General features: G+C 39.3%; 1 protein-coding gene across 6 annotated transcripts; it reads left to right on the plus strand.

Annotated features, from left to right (window-relative positions):
• The first annotated feature begins 459 nt into the window (after nt 1-459).
• On the plus strand, nt 460-18,836 carry LOC130409621 (NACHT, LRR and PYD domains-containing protein 3-like). 6 transcript variants are annotated; one of them, XM_056733677.1, is made up of 12 exons: nt 489-528; nt 2,353-2,458; nt 5,155-5,292; nt 5,456-5,554; nt 5,825-5,960; nt 6,044-6,163; nt 6,773-8,650; nt 9,088-9,240; nt 9,946-10,119; nt 11,384-11,557; nt 14,614-14,660; nt 16,549-18,836. In XM_056733677.1, the coding sequence occupies exons 5-12, from the start codon at nt 5,845-5,847 to the stop codon at nt 17,091-17,093; spliced, it is 3,207 nt and encodes a 1,068-aa protein (XP_056589655.1). In that variant the 5' UTR covers nt 489-528; nt 2,353-2,458; nt 5,155-5,292; nt 5,456-5,554; nt 5,825-5,844; the 3' UTR covers nt 17,094-18,836. The 6 variants fall into 6 exon arrangements, with proteins under 6 accessions (XP_056589652.1, XP_056589657.1, XP_056589653.1 ...); XM_056733674.1 differs by lacking the exon at nt 2,353-2,458 and having other exon boundaries at nt 460-528; XM_056733679.1 differs by lacking the exon at nt 2,353-2,458 and having other exon boundaries at nt 460-528; nt 5,155-5,281.
• The last annotated feature ends 1,012 nt before the right edge of the window (nt 18,837-19,848 follow it).

Raw genomic sequence — 19,848 nt, forward strand, 5'->3', positions numbered from 1 at the left:
ACGGACAGTTCTGGTGCACCAGTCGAAAGTGTTCTTTTAAATGTGGTGGCTAAAATGATTAAGATCACTGTCACATTGTCGGTCCCAGAATCATGCCATAGTCTCACTAAACAAAAAGCAATCAGGTTACTGTTTTTTAGAAGCTATAAGAAGCTGACTTTACAAGTAGCATTAGCAACTTTGTAGCACACTTCAAGGCAACACAATTGTATTTCACTTTAAAGAAATACAGCACAGACATCTCTAAATTGTAGTCTATCTTGAATTACGTGTCACCGAAACCAATGTGAGCACTGCTCCTGACAATGAAGCCTTTGATAAAATCACTCTTATACACATTAAAACATCAATGAATGTTATATCTAAACGTAATAGTCGCAAATACTTCATTATTTATGGTAGTCACATGTATTAGGGTGAATACGGTTCATTCGAGCTGATGTCCTATTTATGGGTGCAGCTGTATTAGCTCAGGTGAATGGTGGCGTGGACAGTGAACGGATATGTAGTCGCGACATGATTTCTGAGGTAACTTAAACTTTGTGTAATAATATGTTGTAGTTTAGAGGCATTATGCTTTGTATATTTATATGTATTGTAATGTTCCATATAGATATAATGCCTGTTTGCCTTGGATGAAAAATTAAATTAAATTAAATTCAAGTTTATTTATATAGCGCTTTTCACAATGTGCATTGTTCCAAAGCAGCTTTACAAGGCAAACAGAAAAACCGAAAAGGATAAACACAGCACCGTGCATCGTGTTTATAGAACGAGCAAGATAATTATAATGAATAATATCTAATTAATAAATAAGTTAATAAATGAATGAAGTCTCCCGGTGAGTAAGCCAACACTGGCCTGCTGTTGCGAGGAACCCAAACTAAAATGATTGATTAATGGAGAAAAGACCTCGGGAGAAAGAGGCTCAGCCGGGATTCTTTTTGTTGCATATAGCTATCTGTTTACGCCATTACCCTACTAGGAAAAACCAGCTAGACCAGCTCAAGCTGTTCATGGGACATGGTAGCTATAGCTGGTTAGACCACTCAAATCTAGTTTACGCTGGTAGCTGCATTTTTTTTAATGTTAAATTCAATTCATTTTTTTTGCAGAAGCTAAATATTGATGGATAATTAACAATTGTTAAGTAAGATCAGCTTCCAGTTACAATACATGTCAATGGACAGTTCTGCTTTAAAAATGTAAAACAAACACCGATATTCAATTTATTTATGTCAATATCATTACACTTTTTTTGTATGTGTCCTTTCTGAAGTTTCGTTTTCTGGTGGGATTTTATCAAGCAGCTTTGGCACTCGTATTCTTTGCAGTTGCCAGAAATTGTTCAATTTCTTTAGTTTCAGGAAAAAACAAGATGATTGTAAGCGCTTTTGTATATGTTTCTTTTACATTTACATTTAGTCATTTAGCAGACACTTTTATCCAAAGCAATTTACAGGTGGGGTAGTCAATGGAAGCAACTGGGACAGCATAAGTACAACAAAAGCATAAGTGCAATCAAAAAAAGAAGACTGGTCTCATATAACCTAACACAGTATACAGAACCATTCATTCATTATTTAATTTTTTTTAAAGAATAGAGAAGAAAATAGAGTCAGAACAGATCAGTCAGATGTTGACGGAAGAGATGTGTTTTCAGACGTTTCTGAAAGATGGCTACATAATCTGCAGATCTTGTAGCAGCGAGCAGATCATTCCACATAGGTGGAACAGATCCGGAGAAGGTGAGCGAGAGAGTTTTTTTTTTTTACCTCTTTGGGATGGCACCACAAGACGCTGTTCGTTTGCAGAGCGTAGGGATCTGGCGGGTACATATGTCTGCCTTAGCGAGTGAAGATAAGGTGGTGCCGAACCAGTGGTGGTCTTGTAGGCCAGGAGCAGAGTCTTGAATTTGATGCGAGCGACTATAGGGTGCCAATGTAGCTTAATGAATGGAGGAGGGATTTTCCTAATATTGTAGAGGATGAATCTAAAGGGCCGGGCGGTGCTGGCAACTTGATCTGGGAAGTTGAGCTGATCATCGATCACCACTCCCAGGGTTCTTGCCTTTCTGGAAGATGTGATTTGTTGATGAGCCCAGTTGAATGGAGAGGTTGTGATGAGTCTTTGTATCGGCCGGGATTACAAGCAGTTCTGTTTTTGAAAGGTTCAGCTGCAGGTGATGGCCATTCATCCAGAGCGAAATGTCGGCTAGGCAAGCTGAGATGCGTGCAGAAACAGTCGGATCGTCTGGGCGAAAAGAAAGGAAGAATTGTGTATCATCCGCATAGCAGTGATAGGAAAAGCCATGTTTCTGAATGACAGAGCCTATGGATGTCATGTTTACAGAGAATAGCAACGGACCAAGCACTGAGCCCTGAGGCACACCTGTGTTGAGATGTTGGGACTCCGACACCTCACCTGTCCAAGATGCTCTAAAGGACCTACCTGAGAGGTAAGACCTGAACCATTGTAGCACCATTCTGGAGACCCCCATAGCCTTGAGGGTGGACGGGAGGATGTGATGGTTATAGGTGTCAAAGGCTGCAGATAGATCCAGAAGGATGAGAACAGATGAGTTAGAGGAAGCTCTTTCCAGTCTTAGGGCTTCAATGACAGAGAGCAGCGCAGTTTCAGTGGAAATGACCGCTCTTGAAACCAGACTGGTTGCTGTCTAGGAGGTTGTTCTGACTGAGAAAGGATGAGAGCTGGTTACATACAACACGTTCTACAGTTTGTGCTACGAAGGGGAGGAGGGATACCGGTCTGTAGTTTTCTAACAGTTCAGGATTAAGAGTAGGTTTTTTTAGTAGTGGGGTAATACGGGCCTCTTTGAAGAGTGTAGGAAATGTACCAGTGGTGAGAGACGAGTTGATAATGTGGGTCAGAGAGGGAACAAACGATGGGGAAATGGCCTGGAGGATATGAGTGGGGATGGGATCTAGGGGGCAGGTAGTCTGGTGGTTTTCACCCTTTTCAGTCTAAAAAGTTTTTTTTACTCCGGTGTTTCTTGAATCATAACCTTTTAAAATTTCCTTTAATTTAAAATTTGATTACATTAATATTTAACCTGTAAGATTTATGAAGCATTTTTAAACTTACAGATTTTTTTACAAATAGCAACAATATTAACCTGATTTTGCAGCGGAGCATTTTCATGTTTCACAAACGTCCTCGGAATTGTTTGCTTGCTTGTTTGCATATTGTTTTGCACTATCTGCCTGGCCGGGGGGGCTGCTTTAGAATTCATACTTGTATTAAATGTGTCTCATGTACAGCTGCTTTGTAACAATGAAAATTGTAAAAAGCGCTATATAAATAAAGTTGAGTTGAGTTGAGTTGTTCTTCTAAAAAAAATTGATAATTAATTTCATATTTTAACTTTCGTGAATAAAATTTGTGCTGTTTTGACGTGTCCTTTTCGGAGAATCCAGTAAGTGCGAGTCGAAAAATCTGTCATACTTTTTGGACCAAAATATTTAATGTTATTAACATTAACAGTCTTTAAGACTTTCGTTTAAACAATACACATACGCAAACATTTTCTAGTTTCATAAACATTGTGACTTCATTAACCATGACTTCAACATTGGCTTTGAAAGCACTTATATTGTGTGTGTGTGTGTGTGTGTACGCATACGTCTTAAACACTTCTATGAAATGTCCTCTGAAGTCCTGCTTGCAAATGTCTCCTGGTAAATCTGCTTGTTTTATGATCCAACTCTGGTCCAATTAAAAAAGGCGAAACTAACACTTCTGTTGTTATTAGTGTTAATTAATATAACCGGTCTGACGTGTTTCGGTCTGGTGTCATTTCCCTCACCATAGTAGGAAATAAATGTGATCTCTAACAAAGATTAACTTTTCCACTTGCACTAGCAGACCTCCGTAACACTTCGATTGATCCGCATGTTTTTAACTGATAAAGTGAAGTTGAAGGGGGGGCACGGTGGCTTAGTGGTTAGCACGTTCGCCTCACACCTCCAGGGTTGGGGGTTCGATTCCCACTTCCGACTTGTGTGTGTGGAGTTTGCATGTTCTCCCCGTGCCTCGGGGGTTTCCTCCGGGTACTCCGGTTTCCTCCCCTGGTCCAAAGACATGCATGGTAGGTTGATTGGCATCTCTGGAAAAAATTGTCCGTAGGGTGTGAGTGTGTGAGTGAATGAGTGAGTGTGTGTGCCCTGCGATGGGTTGGCACTCCATCCAGGGTGTATCCTGCCTTGATGCCCGATGACTCCTGAGATAGGCACAGGCTCCCCGTGACCCGAGGTAGTTCGGATAAGCGGTAGAAAATGGAATGGAATGGAAAGTGAAGTTGACGCCATTATTATGGTTTATTGCTGAAAGCCAAAGTTTATGAATACACGTGCAAAGAGAAGAGGACCGACCAATCACAACAGCCTGAGAAGCAGATGCTCGCTGATATGGTTTACCAATCGGAGCGTTTTATATAGACCGGAAGAAATCCAGTCGTTTTGTTGGAAGTGGGACAGCGGTGAACAATAGACTTAATTATTTAAAGTTTGAGCTATTTTGAGCTAAAAATCACAATGCACATATTTCGTTAACTACAGACTTGTAGTTAATATTGAAGTGCATGAAAGAATTTAACCACTCCTGCTGGTTCAGAATGCAGCAACACGCCTCGTCTTCCAACAGCCCAAAAGGGCTCATGTGACACCCCTTTTCATCTCTCTCCACTGGCTACTGGTTGAAGCCTATATGAGATTCAAGTCACTAATGCTTGCCTACAGGACTATCACTGTATCTGCACCGGCATACTTTCACACCCCCCTACACCCCATGTAGAACCCTGTGTTCAGCAATCCAGCGGCGTCTTGTATTGCCTTCTCATTAGGGCAGTAAATTGAATTCCCGCTCATTCTTCTTCACAACTACTTCCTGGTGGAACATTCTTCCTAACTCAGTCCACTCAACCACATCTATCGCAACATTCACATACTTGAGAGAAAAATTACCCGAACCCTAACTTTTTATTGAAATTAGAAACATAAACATCAATTGTTAAACTCCCAAAAAACATAATCAAAGCCTCAAAAATAGCAAAAGACTGGCTCCTTTAACACTTATTGCCATACTTTTTACAATCAAATGTACTTAATCTTAACTATATTTGAACTATATTTCCAGGGGCAGAACAAAACTTGGATAACAGTCAAGAACAGAGACAGGTAGCAATGTGGATGAAATAAAATCCCTCGCTTTGACAGATTGGAACTATGGAGAGCGCCCTACATCTGTATTGACTGCAGTGGTGGTGAGATCAAAGTGTGTTGCAACTCTCTTTTTCACGGTCTCTGGGTGTAGATTAACTTTCGACATAAAGGAATAGATATAACTAACATCTTATGTTACAAAATAAATATTTCCCTTATATTTAACGATTTTGACCTCAATGATCTTTCATTAATTTTTATACTGAATTTTACAGATAATCTTCCCGTTAGTGTTCATTCCCTTCACCTGCCCAGTGTAATCTTCCCGTCAGTGTTTGATAGTGCCTAATTCTATCCACCATGTGCCAAACCCTGTGAGTTCCCTCGTCCAAGTTCGAGTGCTCTTGCCTGCCTTTTTGTCTATTTTGTTATCTTTTGGACTTCCTTTGTTTTAGTCCCTCCCCTGCAGGAGCTGTTTGTTTTAAGTCTTGTTTTTGAGTATTTTCTCCATCGTGGGTTTCTGTTTGTTTTTGTGGTTTAATAAAGCTTTCTGATGACTCCACTCTGTCTGCGCCTGGGTTCTGCCTGTATTTCATGACATTTTTCTTTTTTGTTTTTTAATTCGTTGTTTTTCTCACATTTAGTCTTGAATTCAGTCTGTAAAATGAGCCTCTACGAGGATGAGAGAGAGGCGGAGGCCAGCTCTGTGTATGTGAAGAGTAAGCACTCAATGCCTGATCCCCCTTCATTCAGTAATGGAACGGAGACATTTGACACAAGGTTTGATATCTAGCCCTGCTTTTTAGTTGCTTTTACTTCACAATTTTTTATTGTTAAGAAAGTCTGAATTATTTATTTTTTAGGAAAAGGAACGGTAAAGGCAGAGCAGGATCTTCCGTATTTAGCTGTGTTTCCATGAAGAGTAATGATTCCATTTATCAGCCTCCTAATCTTCGTAATGGAGCGGTGACCGTAGACCACATGTGAGTAAAAACGTAACGATTGTTAACATAATAAACTGCATAAATACAGTGTAATTTATTCTGAAAGGTCTTTTGCTGGATACAGTCATTTAGAAATAATAGGGCAGGGCCGTATGCAGAATTTTAAATTACCTAAGTCCAAAAACTAAAAATGACTTTCTTGATCCACATATTTGTGTTAGGATGTTTGAAGCCAAATTTTAAAAGTCGTAATCCTAGTATTCCATTATGCTAATGTGTGAGGTTACATTTTGCTGTGACTAGACACTGCAGAATCTTTTACATCGATCTGGAAGTTACTCCCATAATTTGTGCTAAGTGTAATGGGGCATATAGGATAAAAGTGGATGGCTTGATCACTTGCTCATTTGGCCAGACTGTTAATTTGTCTCTGATCCTAAAGGTGGTGCCAATTAAATTCCTGGCATCCATAATCAAATTACATAACTTGAAGGATTAGTTTACCCAAAAATTAAGTTTAACTCATAATTTATTTACCCTCATGCCATTTTAGGTGCACCTCACATTAAAATGTCTTTGAACTTTGAAGAACTAAATAAATTTCAGTTAAAGTTCATTGCTTAATTCTGTATGTTGCTGTCTATGCAGTGATGAAACGGATCATTCAAAACCTGTTAAAGCACATCTGACATGTACAGTCTCACTCGAGACCAACATCATACAACAGAGAATCAAAGAGAAACACAAAACCAACACAAAAAGCAAGTGTGAGAATGTATTTGAGGGAATCGAAGTACAAGAGAACAAAACTCTTTTAAACAAGATTTACACACAGCTGTACATCATGGAGGGAGAGAGTGCAGGAATGAATGAAGAACATGAAGTGTTAAATATGGAGAAAACACCTAAAACAAGTCAGTTGCAAGATACTCCAATGAACTGTAATGATATCTTTAATCCCTTACCCAAACCAAGATGTAACCAGGCGAAAAAAGATAATAAAGCAAAAATCAAGAGTGTTCTTACTCAAGGAATCGCTGGAATTGGAAAAACAGTCTCTGTGCAGAAGTTCATTCTTGACTGGGCTGAAGGAAAATACAATCAGGATGTAGATTTCATGTTTGTGCTTCCATTCCGTCAGATTAACTTGATTCGAGATTGTCAGTACAGTCTTCACAAACTTCTGCTTGACTTTCATCCTGAACTTCAAGATCTGGACCCAAAGATGTATGAAGAGTGTAAAGTTGTGTTCATATTTGATGGTCTGGATGAAAGCAGAATTACACTTAATTTTTCAGACAGAGAAAAGGTTTCTGACATGAAAAAGTCTTCATCAGTAGGGGTGATAATATCAAACCTGATTAAAGGAGATCTGCTTCCCTCTGCTCACATCTGGATCACCTCCAGAACAGCAGCAGCCAATCAGATTCCATCTAAATACATCACACGTGTGACAGAAATACAGGGATTCAATGACGCTCAGAAGGAGGAATATTTCAGGAAGAGACTCCGCAATGAGCATCAAGCCGACTGCATCATCTCACACATTAAAAGAGTGAAAAGCCTTCACATCATGTGTCACATACCGGTCTTCTGTTGGATATCATCTACTGTGCTTCAGAACATCCTGAATCAAGACCACACTGCAGAGATCCCTAAAACATTGACTGAAATGTACATCCACTTCCTGCTGATTCATATCAATATGAAGAATCGCAAGTATGATGAGAGCAATCCAGAGAAACTCCTGCAATCCAACAGAGAAGTGATTGTGAAACTGGCTGAATTGGCTTTCAAACAGCTGATGAAGGGTAATGTAATGTTCTATGAGGAGGACTTAAGAGAGTGTAGCTTAGATATCACAGATGCTTCGCTGTATTCTGGCATTTGCACTGAGATCTTCAAGGTAGAATCTGCGATTCATCATAGGAAAATCTACTGCTTCATACATCTCAGCTTTCAGGAGTTTCTAGCTGCTTTCTATGTGTTTTATTCCCATGTCTCTGAAAACACAGAATCACTGCAGCTGTTTCTGGGTTATAGATACGAGCGGTATAGGTCTGATGAAAGATCTCTCTATGAGTTACTAAAAGTACCACTTTTGCAATCCATGGGTAGTGCAAATGGACATCTGGACCTTTTGATTCGATTCTTGATGGGCATCTCACTAGAGTCAAATCAGAGACTCTTACAGGATCTTCTGACGCACACGGAGAACACCTCAGAGAACATCAAGAAAACCATGCAGTACATTAAAGACAAAATCAAGGATGGACGTGATCTCTATCCCGGCAGATCCATCCATCTGCTTCTTTGTCTGCTTGAATTAAAGGATCAGTGTCGTTACAGAGAGATTCAAGAGGTTCTTCCATCAGAACAACTTTCTGCTTCCCACTGTTCAGCAATAGCCAACATGGTTCAGATGTCAGAGGAGGTGCTGGATGAGCTAGACCTCAACAAATACAACTCGACACATGAAGGAAAATGGAGACTGATACCAGCGGTGATAAACTGCAGAAAAGCATTGTGAGTATTCTGGATGTTTAAGACCTCTTTGCTTTTGCTTAAGCTAAAAAAAATTCATCTAGAACCCAGTTAACAAACAAAATATTTTGAAAGAGTCCAATGTAATCAATGAGCATGATAACATAAATAAAATACTTAACATCCAATAACATCCTAATTCGGAGTTCAGTGGGATTTAGTTTTGGCTTTTTGTAGGCCAATTAAGTTCTATTAAACAATTATATAAGTTAGAAACATCCTTAAAGGAACATTTCAAGACCGTTTGTCTTATTGAATGGCTGTAGATGATTTAAGTTTTTGACAGTCAGAAAGCAGCAAAGACCTAAAGACTGCGTTGGTTCCATATGATTCTTGTTATGGTATGTTATAGTACGGAGCATTGTTTGATCTGATTCAGTCTCCTGATTATCTTAATCATGTCATCTGTTACACTGTAGACTTGTAGGTTGTAATCTGCCTGAGGAGTGCTATGAAATTTTGGCTTCAGCTCTACAATCATCAAACTCCCCGCTGAGAGAGCTGGACCTGAGTAACAATGATTTGCAGGATTTCGAAGTGAACAGTGGACACCATATGCTCGAGAAATTGAGGTTTTTAGATTTCTCATGACAAATATGTAACACTGAAATGATACACTGCAAAATAGAGGTCTGAAAGGGTTTGGTAGGCGGCCTTACATTACCACAACAATCATATACAGTACTACATGGTCTAATTTGATTTTATGCATTGAAATTTTATTTGCATCGAAAATGTATTTGCATCTCGCACTGGGCAGATTTGATCATCACATTCATCAGTTACAGTTTTTCTCGATTGCTTAAACATTTTTTTTTAATTATGCCTCGTATTCTCAACAAAACCTCTCAAAGAAGAAAAGAAAATGTCTGTCATATAAAGTGTTTTGTGTGATTATACTGTATGTTTACATTAAATGGTTTAAATCCTAAATGATTCTAGGATGCACAATTACCTGTGCTCCTATTTACATGATCCTGAGATTCTGATTGGTGTGTCATCAGTTTTGCTACTGAACGTTAACTGATGGATAAACGTGTGCTATTTGAGTTAACATCTTGATGCTTCAGTTCATTATTGTGTGTTTGTGTTTTCTGAATGAGAACATGGTTAAACCTTTGCAAAATGAGGCTCTTTGTGTGTGGGGTTTGTACAAGTTGGTGTATTGTTCTGAGAATGTGTTTATAGTTGTGAGAATTGTTTCATGAATTGTGTGTTAGCAAACGAAAAAAACTGTATCACTGTGTGACCTTTTTTCTTTTTATTGTTCTGTTTAGATTGGCCATTTGTAATCTCAGTAATAAATTCTGTGAAGACTTGGCATCAGTTCTAGATTCACCAGACTCCTCCTTGAGAGAGCTGGACCTGAGTAACAATGATCTCAAGGATTCAGGAGTGAAGATGCTCTCTACTGGACTGAAGAGTCCAAACTGTCAACTGGTGAAATTGAGGTATTTTTAAAAGGACTCATGAAATGTTTTATATATATATGCATGCATGCAGTCAGGGGTGCCGTATAGGGGGAAAGTTAGGACAATTCGAAGGGCCCATAACTGACAGGGATCCCAAAAATAAGTAAAAACTAATATCATATTATTAACCCATCATCATTCAGTATATATATTTATATAATAATACAATTAAAGATCTCTTTGTATTTGGCAGTAAAAGTTAAAATTCCCCATTGACCAGAAAGCAAACATCCATATTGACCTACCACCCCCCTGCATCTGCATGAAATGGTTTGGTCCTGCCTTAGCCCTCTCAGTGACTGTGTTTAGTTGCAGTCAGTAGATGCGCCAGAACTACAGTGACCACGATGTTGCCTGGTAACGTAAAATCAAAATTTGGTTTTCAAAAAAGGAAAGAGAGAAAAGAGAGAGAGAGGAAAGACAAAGGAAAGGGTGTCAAACTATAACCCAGTTTTACACCAAGAAAGGTGGGTAGCCTATAGTCTGTTAGTGGTATTAACCTGTTGGCTTAACGTCCACAGTGAAATAAGTTAGCTAGCAACAGACTAGTGTTATCCTACATTTAATCACAATTTAGACTTATGTAAAGCTTTTGACGGAACAGTTAGGTCCTGGAGATGTGGTGACAACAGCTGCTCCGAGGGGGCACAATTAGATTTTTTGTCATGGGGCCCAAAATTCCTGCCGGCGCCCCTGTATAAAGTTACCACAAGCTGCTTTAAACCATATGACATCAAAGCACTGCGAGGATGACTCCATTTTATGGAGCTGTCTTTTCTTGATTCAATCTCACACTACTTTGATGTCGGAAGCGGTTAACTCGACTCACTGTCGCGTAACATTGATTGCCGAACGGATCTTGTTATCCTGTTATTATGTCGATGGTGGCCAGGTTGAATACTACTGTATATTTGTTTGTCATGTCTGCATTTTTATTGGTATTCGTTTAGCAGACATGAATTAATGTCCTAGTGGGGGACATTCTTTCTCCACAGCTTTGCATTAACAACTTTATATGCAGTACAGTTATTCATTGCTATGGTTTTTGCTGTATGTTGTAAGGTTTTAATACAAAAGTAGGCCTACCTCTAGAGAAAAAAACGTGCTTGTGTGTTTTAACCCCCACCAGCAGAAACATAAATGGGCACCTATGCTCCCACACGTTTGCCATCAGTCTTCCATGAGTCATATTCTGTATTTTAATGTAGTAAAATACATTTTATTCAGTGTGGTGTCTCTTCAGGTTATCTGGTTGTATGGTGACCGTGGAAGGTTGTGTTGCTCTGGCTTCAGCTCTGAGACTAAACCCTTTACATCTGAGAGAACTGGATCTAAGATATAATCACCCAGGAGATTCAGGAATGAAGCTGCTCTATGATCTACTGGAGGATCCACACTCTAAACTTCAGATACTGAAGTACGTTGACCATTATAAAATGCCTATTCCTCTTGTCCGGTGTGTCAAAGATGACTTTTAAGGGATGCACACAGTACATCTTCTACAGGGGGAATTATCTGCAATAAACCGCTAAATCAATTTTGTGGTAATAACATCTCAAAATTATACACTGAACAAAATTAGATGCGCAGCACTTTTGTTTTTGCCCCTATTTTTCATGAGCTGAACTCAAAGATCAAATACTTTTTCTCTGTACACAAAAGGCCTATTTCTCTCATCACGATATCTCTGTTCATTCAAAATCAATAAAATGCACCCATGTTTGTTGTCCATAACATACGCCTACCCAGCTGTCCGGGTGGCCGGTCTCAGATGATCTTGGAGTTGAAGATGCTGGATGTGGAGGTGCTGAGTTGGTGTTGTTACACATGGTCTGCGGTTGTTAGGCTCTTGGATGTACTTCCAAATTCTCTGAAACACTTATGGCAGAGAAATGAACATTCAATTCACAGGCAACACCTTTGGTGGACATTCCTGCAGTCAGAATACCAATTGCACGGTTCCTCAAAACTTGCGACATCTTTGGCATTGTGCTGTGTGATAAAACTGCACATTTTAGACTGGCCTTTTATTGTTGCCAGCCTAAGGCATACCTATGCATAATTTTGATTTCAGCTCAAAATTTTGGACCTCACAGACCCCCCAACACGGTTCACGAGTTCGCCTATGCAGATAATAGAGTAGTTTTGAGGGTATGCGTATTTGGCGTTTTGTCGGGGAGAGGGCGCCGAATCCGGCATTAGCCTGAACCCAGAACCCCCCCTTTTGTGTCCTGCTGGAGACGAGGGGCTCCAGGTGAGGAGCCGGGGTGGTGGTGGGATGCTTGAGACTAAAGAGAGAGTGAAGGTAAGACGTCTTGACTATTTATAGACTCTCTCTCTCTCTCTCTCTCTCAAAAAAATAAAAGAAACAGAACTGATCAATAATAAACAAACTGCTACATGTGTGTCCATGAAACACAATGGTGAAGAAGTCTTGGATCTTTGAGTTATGCTCATGAAAAATGGGGGAAACCCTAAAGTGTTGCGTTTATAATTTTGTTAGGTGTACATACTTTAACCAAATTTTTTACTCAAGTTTAACATGTTGAAAAAGACTCAAAAGCAGCTAAACAAAAGTTAATGTGTCAAGAAAGCATACATGCAACATATCAGCATATAGTCATGTTTTGTGCTCCCAATGGACACTGACAGTTCCCTTTCTTTAAGTCTCTCAACATTGTGTCGACAGAATGGGGTTTGAACTAGAGAACCTATCATCTCTGACTTGAACTTGAAAAGGCCAATGAAGTTGGTGAATGGCTACAGCATGCCAGCCTCTGCCCCGTACATACGGGTATAAAGGAAGATGGCATTCTTTCACTTTATGTTCTTCGTAACCCGCGAGGCTCTTTAATGCCAAGAGGATATTCATCTGCTGGACTTTTGACTTGGCCAGCGGATTTGTCCCCTTAAGATGGAAGTATGGTCCATCCGTCTATCCGCATGACACAATTTTCGTCATTAGAAGGGTCTGCGGTTGTACGCACACCCCGTCCGCGTGCAGCCTATTTTTTGAGACCGACAACAGGGCATGGTCAAAAATGTCCACTAGTCCACTAGGGGTCAATACACACACAGAAAGTGTGCAGAAGAAGAAGATTGATACAAAACCAACACACTGAAACCAAGAACAGTAAGCTTGGAAGCATATCCTTCTCCAAACTGTTTGGTTGTTGTTCTAATTATTTCGCAATGGCAAAAAACTTCCTCAATCATTGATTTGTCAATATGTCTGTAAATTGCGCAACTCTGCGTTGCCCTCTAACGGTCTGGTAGAGCACACAAAACCATTTGTATTGCTCATGTGTTGAACTCTCACGTGCGTGAGACGAACACGGAAAGTCATGCATGACACGGCCTTTACTCAGTGACTTTTCCCATGGGTGTTTCGGCAGAAGCTGAGGTGTTTAAAAGAGCAATCTCTTTCTCTCTAAAGCGTGCTGTCTTTCTACATGTCTTGTCACTGCTCGAGGATGCGGCGGGCTCATCCTGGATGGGGACAGGAACGACGTCTGTTTCACATGTCTGGGCATGCTGAGTTGGCGTTCGTGGATACCTCCTGCCCACACAGTGAGCAGATGGCTATAAAGGTGTTTCCGTCACGGATGGCTGTATTCTGCCTGGATATAGCCACTACCACATCAGCATACTCTTAGGCGGTGCCACTCGCCTTACCCGTCCTCACAAGGCGGCTTCTTCCATGCACTGGGTGCGCGACGAGGATGAGCTCTCTGTTGCAGCATCGGAGAGTGATTTGGTGGCATTGGAGCCAGAAGATCTCCTGAAGCTCCCGCCCTTGGATGGTGGATCCCAGGATGAAGCGGACGAGCAGATGTCAGCCACGCTTGTCTGGACCGGCGCATGCCTTCCCCTACATGCTCACGGCTGGATGCGTGGTATCTGAGTGCTAAGCGCATCGCCATGCCGTGTTCAGCTCCGGTGTCATTCTTCCCGGGGGTGAATGTGGAGCTCACAAAGACGTGGTACACCCCCTTCACGCAAGTTCCCATCAGATGGGCTCTGTCTCCCTAATTGTTCTCAATGGCGGAGCAGCTGGGGGTTATCTCTATCTCGCCGTCGCGATTCGCCAGTCCACACATGGTTGCCCACCTTATCACCACGGTCTTGACCGTCTCGACTAGGACTTTTCTTGGACTCGTCAAAGGTGGACTCGACTACAGCCCTGAAAACATATTATAGTAAACTAATCATGTTTAAAAGACAGAATCGTTGTAAGAAATCTGTGAGTCTATATCCATTATATTCTCTCAACTCCAACTAGACCACAAATGTGTCCCACAATAAGTAAGGTAGACACAAACACTCACAATCTCATTGTTTGAAGAAAGAGTAAGCTAGCAGCTGTATTTTTTTTCTGTGCATTGTGCAGGCTTATTTTCTTTTCTCTTTTTTTTAACAATTGGCATTGTGATATTAGCTATATATCATTGTGATTTTTTTTTTCTTCTCTAGTGTGGATCATTCTGGAGAAGCCATGATTAAAGCAGGACTACACAAGTGTAAGCGCACCTACACAAACGCACACTAAAACAAGTTTTTTTGGGTAGCTTTGTGGGGACTTGCCATTTTCTTTGATTTTTTTCATTATTTTTTACTGACCTAATGGTTATTTTCTATAACCTGCCTCTATAACTAAACCTCTGATCTTAACATTTACATTGAAGTTTTCATTTTATCATTTTCAAATAAGCATCATTCCATTTGTTTTAATTGGTGGTAGCCATAGATTTTTTTTTTTAATCTATATTAATCTTGGAATTAATCTAGATTAATCTAGATTAAAATGGCTCATTTGAATTTTACCCAACTACCCAAATAATGACTAAAAGTAAGTCTTTGAGAACGCGTGTGTCTCATGCCAGGTGGCGCATTAGACCAGGGGCTCATCTCTTGTTTCCAAAATGCATCACAAACTACTTGAGAAAGCTGTTCTACTATGATAATTGGTGATGAAAATTAAATTATGTTCAATAAGATGTACTTGTGTTTACTTCCGCATTAGATAAGGGATGCTTTGCGTTTAGGTGGTACTTGAGACTGGAAGAGCTCCTACAGTACATTTACATTTAGTCATTTAGCAGACGCTTTTATCCAAAGCAATTTACAAAGAGTTAGGGAGCAACTAGCGATATGTCATACAGGAGGCATAATACATTAGGTGCCAATACAAATTTACTGGTCTCAACTAAAGCTAGACCACTACCTGTTGAGAGAAAGTTTTTTATTTTTAACCAATTCCGCATTGCACAAGGTGCAAACAACCTTAGTCGATGTTTCCATTGGGAAGCTTCTTAAAAATAAATGTTCCCTGAAGCAACCCGGCGGCTTCAAAGGTGCATCCATGTTAGCACGTCACGTTTGATGTGGTAATTTCACAGTAACGTTATGTTGTGTTCAGACCAAACGAGTGATTTGCAAGTTAAGTCAATGCAAAGACGCCATAGACCTACTTGCGGCGCGAATCGCACGAATGAAGCCCTGGTCAAGAGATGATGAGGCGACGCGAGTGAGTGACGCGAGTGAGTGACGCGGTATACATCCGCGCTAAAATATCAAGGTGAAAGTCATCATAGCTTGCGTAGTATAGACCCAGCTCCCAACCCAACTTTGAGAATAGATTAACGGCGACATTTTTTTTATCGCGCGATAGTCTCACGTTAACGCAGCACGTTAACGGCCAACCACTAGTTTTAATCAATATCCCTTGGGGGGCAGCTGACTGGTCTCCACATTGTAGGTTAAAAGGGCGTGAGCACGTGTTTTTTTGTGTCTTTGGTTGTGTTATAAATTGTCCATGCATGTATTAGACCCTTAAAATTGCAAAAATGAAAGGTTCGTAACAAAATATGCAATATATATCTTAAAGCGCATGCTCACCCATACATGCCTGAAATGCCTTGTGTAACCACATCACCACAAATCCACGTCAGTTCGTGGTATGAGTTTACTAAGACCGCCCAAATGTATACACAAGAAAGTACTGTCAGTAACATTGCTTTGGAACCTGATGTTCCAAATATGGTAAAAGGCGTAACATTTCTGTCACAAGCTTTTAGTATTTGACCAATCACTATGCACTGGTTAACTGGCCAATCATAGCACACCTCGCTTTTCAGAGCGATGAGCTTTGTTAAAAATCACTAGTTTCACAGAGGCTGGGCAAAGAGGATATACAAACAAGCACGATATGTAGAAAATACAGCCTTAAATCATGTATACACATTGCATTACATATAACGCAAGCGATTAATATTCGTTTTAACCGCGTCATTTGCCTCCGTTCACATTTAATCCCCAAAAGAATAGACACAAGACACTTACACAGTCATTTATCCAGTTTTGTGTTATAAATGTTGTCTCTTAAAAACTCTTTATTTTTGTCTGCAGATGCCTGTGATCTCACACTGGATCCAAACACAGTAAACACTCATCTATGTCTGTCTGAGGAGAACAGAATGGTCACACGTTTGAAAAAGGAGCAGGAGTCATATTCTGATCATCCAGAGAGATTTGATTACTGGCCTCAGGTTGTGTGTAGAGAGAGTCTGTCTGCTCGCTGTTACTGGGAGGCTGAATGGAGCGGGTGGAAAGGAGCTGTTATATCTGTGACACATAAAGGAATCAACAGGAAAGGTGGAGGTGATGACTGTAGGTTTGGATTTAATGAAAACTCCTGGAGCATCGAATGCACTGATGACACTTTCACTGTTTGGCACAATAAAAACAGGACTATTGTTAATGCTCCTTCAACCCCATCTAACAGAATTGGAGTTTATCTGGACTGCCCGGCTGGCACTCTCTCCTTCTACAGCATCTCTGACAAACTCACACATTTACACACATTTCACTCCACATTCACAGAACAACTATGTGCTGGATTCAGGATTTATACTGATTCTTCTGTTTTTTTGTGTCAGAATGAGATTTTGTGATACGCTTCAGCAGTTAGCAGGATGTTCTCTTAAATATTTCATAAACAACAACCATATTTTTATTTATTACAAACTAAAGTACTTTTAATGTGTGTTGTAAGAAGTTTACAATCTTTTCAGAGTCAGATATTTGATTGGGTTTTGGTTTGCCCAGGGGTAATTCACATTTAATAGTGTCTAGCGGAAGTAACTTTAGAATGCTAGACAATATTAATCAACACTGAACAATTTCTGAAAATTTTATTGCGGCTAGCGAAAATTCTCCGTGTAAAGAAGTTTGGAAAACCACTTGCCACAGCGACTGGTGACCAAAAATGTCAGTTTGTGTATTCACTGCTGAGGGTAAAAAAATCTACAGGCTATCGACAAAAACACAAAAGCCTTTGCGACTAATATCTACTGTATTCTTGCTTTAACCAACAGACAATGTGCTCCTTAATCTTGTCCATTTTTGCAATACTGTATCGTATTAAAGGGATGGTTCACTCAAAAATTAAGATTCTGTTATCAATTAAAGAGTTAATTTGCCATAACAGATAAAGTATTTAAAAAATTCTAAAATCATGTTTTCTTTCTGTGTTTTAGTGTGTTAGTTAGCGGTGTTTACTTGTTTCGTTACTATTACTTAACAAAAACAACCCCTCTGTCGTTTGAATTATATTACTTTAAATTCACAATGCACATTCTTTTATAGTTATCTGCTTTTGTAAATGAGCTCTTCATTTATTCACCTCCCTGTCATTTCAAACCTGTATGACTTACTTCCCTCTGCAGAACTCAGATACTTTGAACAATCTTGGTAACCAAAAATCATTGATACCCATTGTATGGACACTAAACCACTACTGATTGTTTGTTTTTTTTAAACATTCTTCACAATATTTTCTTTTTTTGTTCTGCCAAAGATCATACAGGTTTAAAAATAACCAAAGGTTGAGAAACGATGACAGAATTTTTGGGTGAACTCTCATTTTAAATGTTAAGAGCCATTTAAAACAATATTTTTATTACATTTAAATGGCTATAGCATTACACTCCACATGAGTATTGAACTACAAGAAGCAAGACAGTTGCAAGCCTTAAATTAGAGTTATAGAGTATATAAGAGTTTTTATGGAACATTTGGGACAGGCAGCCCAATTACAATTTTTGTCATGGGGCCCAAAATTCCTGGTAGCGCCACTGCACATTGTCAGAAACAAATGTAAAATACAATGCAATGCAGGTCACTTTGGTTCAAAAGCGTCTACCAAATGCGTAAATTTAATTTAAATAACTAATATACATTAGTAAGACATCTTCGGAGGTGTATAAAGAGCGTAATGAAGTGTTATGTTTTTCTTAGAATTACCTAATCTAAATACACCGGGTGTCCCCTTACATGAAATTCGCCATGCTGTTTCTACTTTAGCCTAAACAGATAAACTGCTCAACAGAGCGTGTTTTGTAAATTTGTTATCTCCTTCGGCAAAGAGGAAAAATCCGGAAGACATCTTATTTCTTTGTCGGCCTTCATAGTGCTTCGGAAGGGAGGTGGGACGGGTGGAGTGAGCCATTTATAGCCTCGGGAACGTATTTTGAGCTGGTGATGATGTTATTTATTTATTTGCCAGAGCTGAAGTGATTGTGCCATAGGCGAGCCTTTTAAGTGAATGTTAATAATTAATGGAAGCAAAAATTCGATGCTGTTAAGAATAAAAAATGGGGGCCCCAGGGCTTGATGTTTTCGGGGCCCTGTTCTTTTTAAAATCATGTGTTTGTTATAGCTTTAAAAGTTTTTTTCACCAAGGAATGACACTTGTTCATTGGTTTACACGTTTATTATGCTTGTTTTGACAAGTGGTGTGTTTATTGCGTGTAGGAAGTTTAAACATACTTAAATGTAAAATCCAATCAACATTAATAATCAACATTACAATATCAAGGGGACTAATATAGTTTTTGACATTATTATACAGGCCTACTTTTATGTATTTTAAAATTACAATTAAACTTATTATTTCATCATAAGAAAACTACTAAAAAGGAACAAATGTGTGCGTTTTCCCTGTATTTCTGGAGGATTTTGAGAGATTATAATTCTCCGATCTAAAAAATTTGGGAACCCCTACATTAACATGAAACCAGCAATGAGCAATACAGTTGTCACCATTTATTAATCTTGTTTTATTGTTAGTTAATGCCAAATAATGCTAAAGAAATTCAAGACGTAAGTCAGATGTATGTGTATTATCAGGGTAGTTTTGTAAATTCTAGTTAACTGAGGTTGTGGTCGGCAAATAGGGCATGTACCCCTCTATTATAAGTTGTTTTAAATCTTTTAATTACTTATATCTAACATTTGATCATTTTCATTTCAAATTCTTAAATCTAAGAGACTGCTTAATGCAGTTTACAGGGCCAGTAATCCATGAATGGTATATCTGCAACGTATCATCTTAATGTAGAACTTAATGAAATAACTTGCATTTAAATGAGGTTTGAAAAAGCACAAGCAGTTTGTCCCTTCTCACGTCCCGTAGTTCGGTGGTTTTATTTTTTATTCATGATGGATTGATGGATTTAACGGTGTTTGCATATTATTTACAAGAATCGCTTATGGTGACAGAACGGGTAATATTAGAAATAAACTCTATATTACCAGTATTTATTCAGAGTTTTCTGCAGAACAACACTTTTCATAAAACGTTTTTTGTAAAAGCAAAGTAAGTGTAACAACAACACTCCACTGCATCTTGCCTAGCCCAAGCGAACA

This window comes from Triplophysa dalaica, chromosome 20 (genome assembly GCF_015846415.1).
Source record: "Triplophysa dalaica isolate WHDGS20190420 chromosome 20, ASM1584641v1, whole genome shotgun sequence".
Taxonomy (NCBI): domain Eukaryota; kingdom Metazoa; phylum Chordata; class Actinopteri; order Cypriniformes; family Nemacheilidae; genus Triplophysa; species Triplophysa dalaica.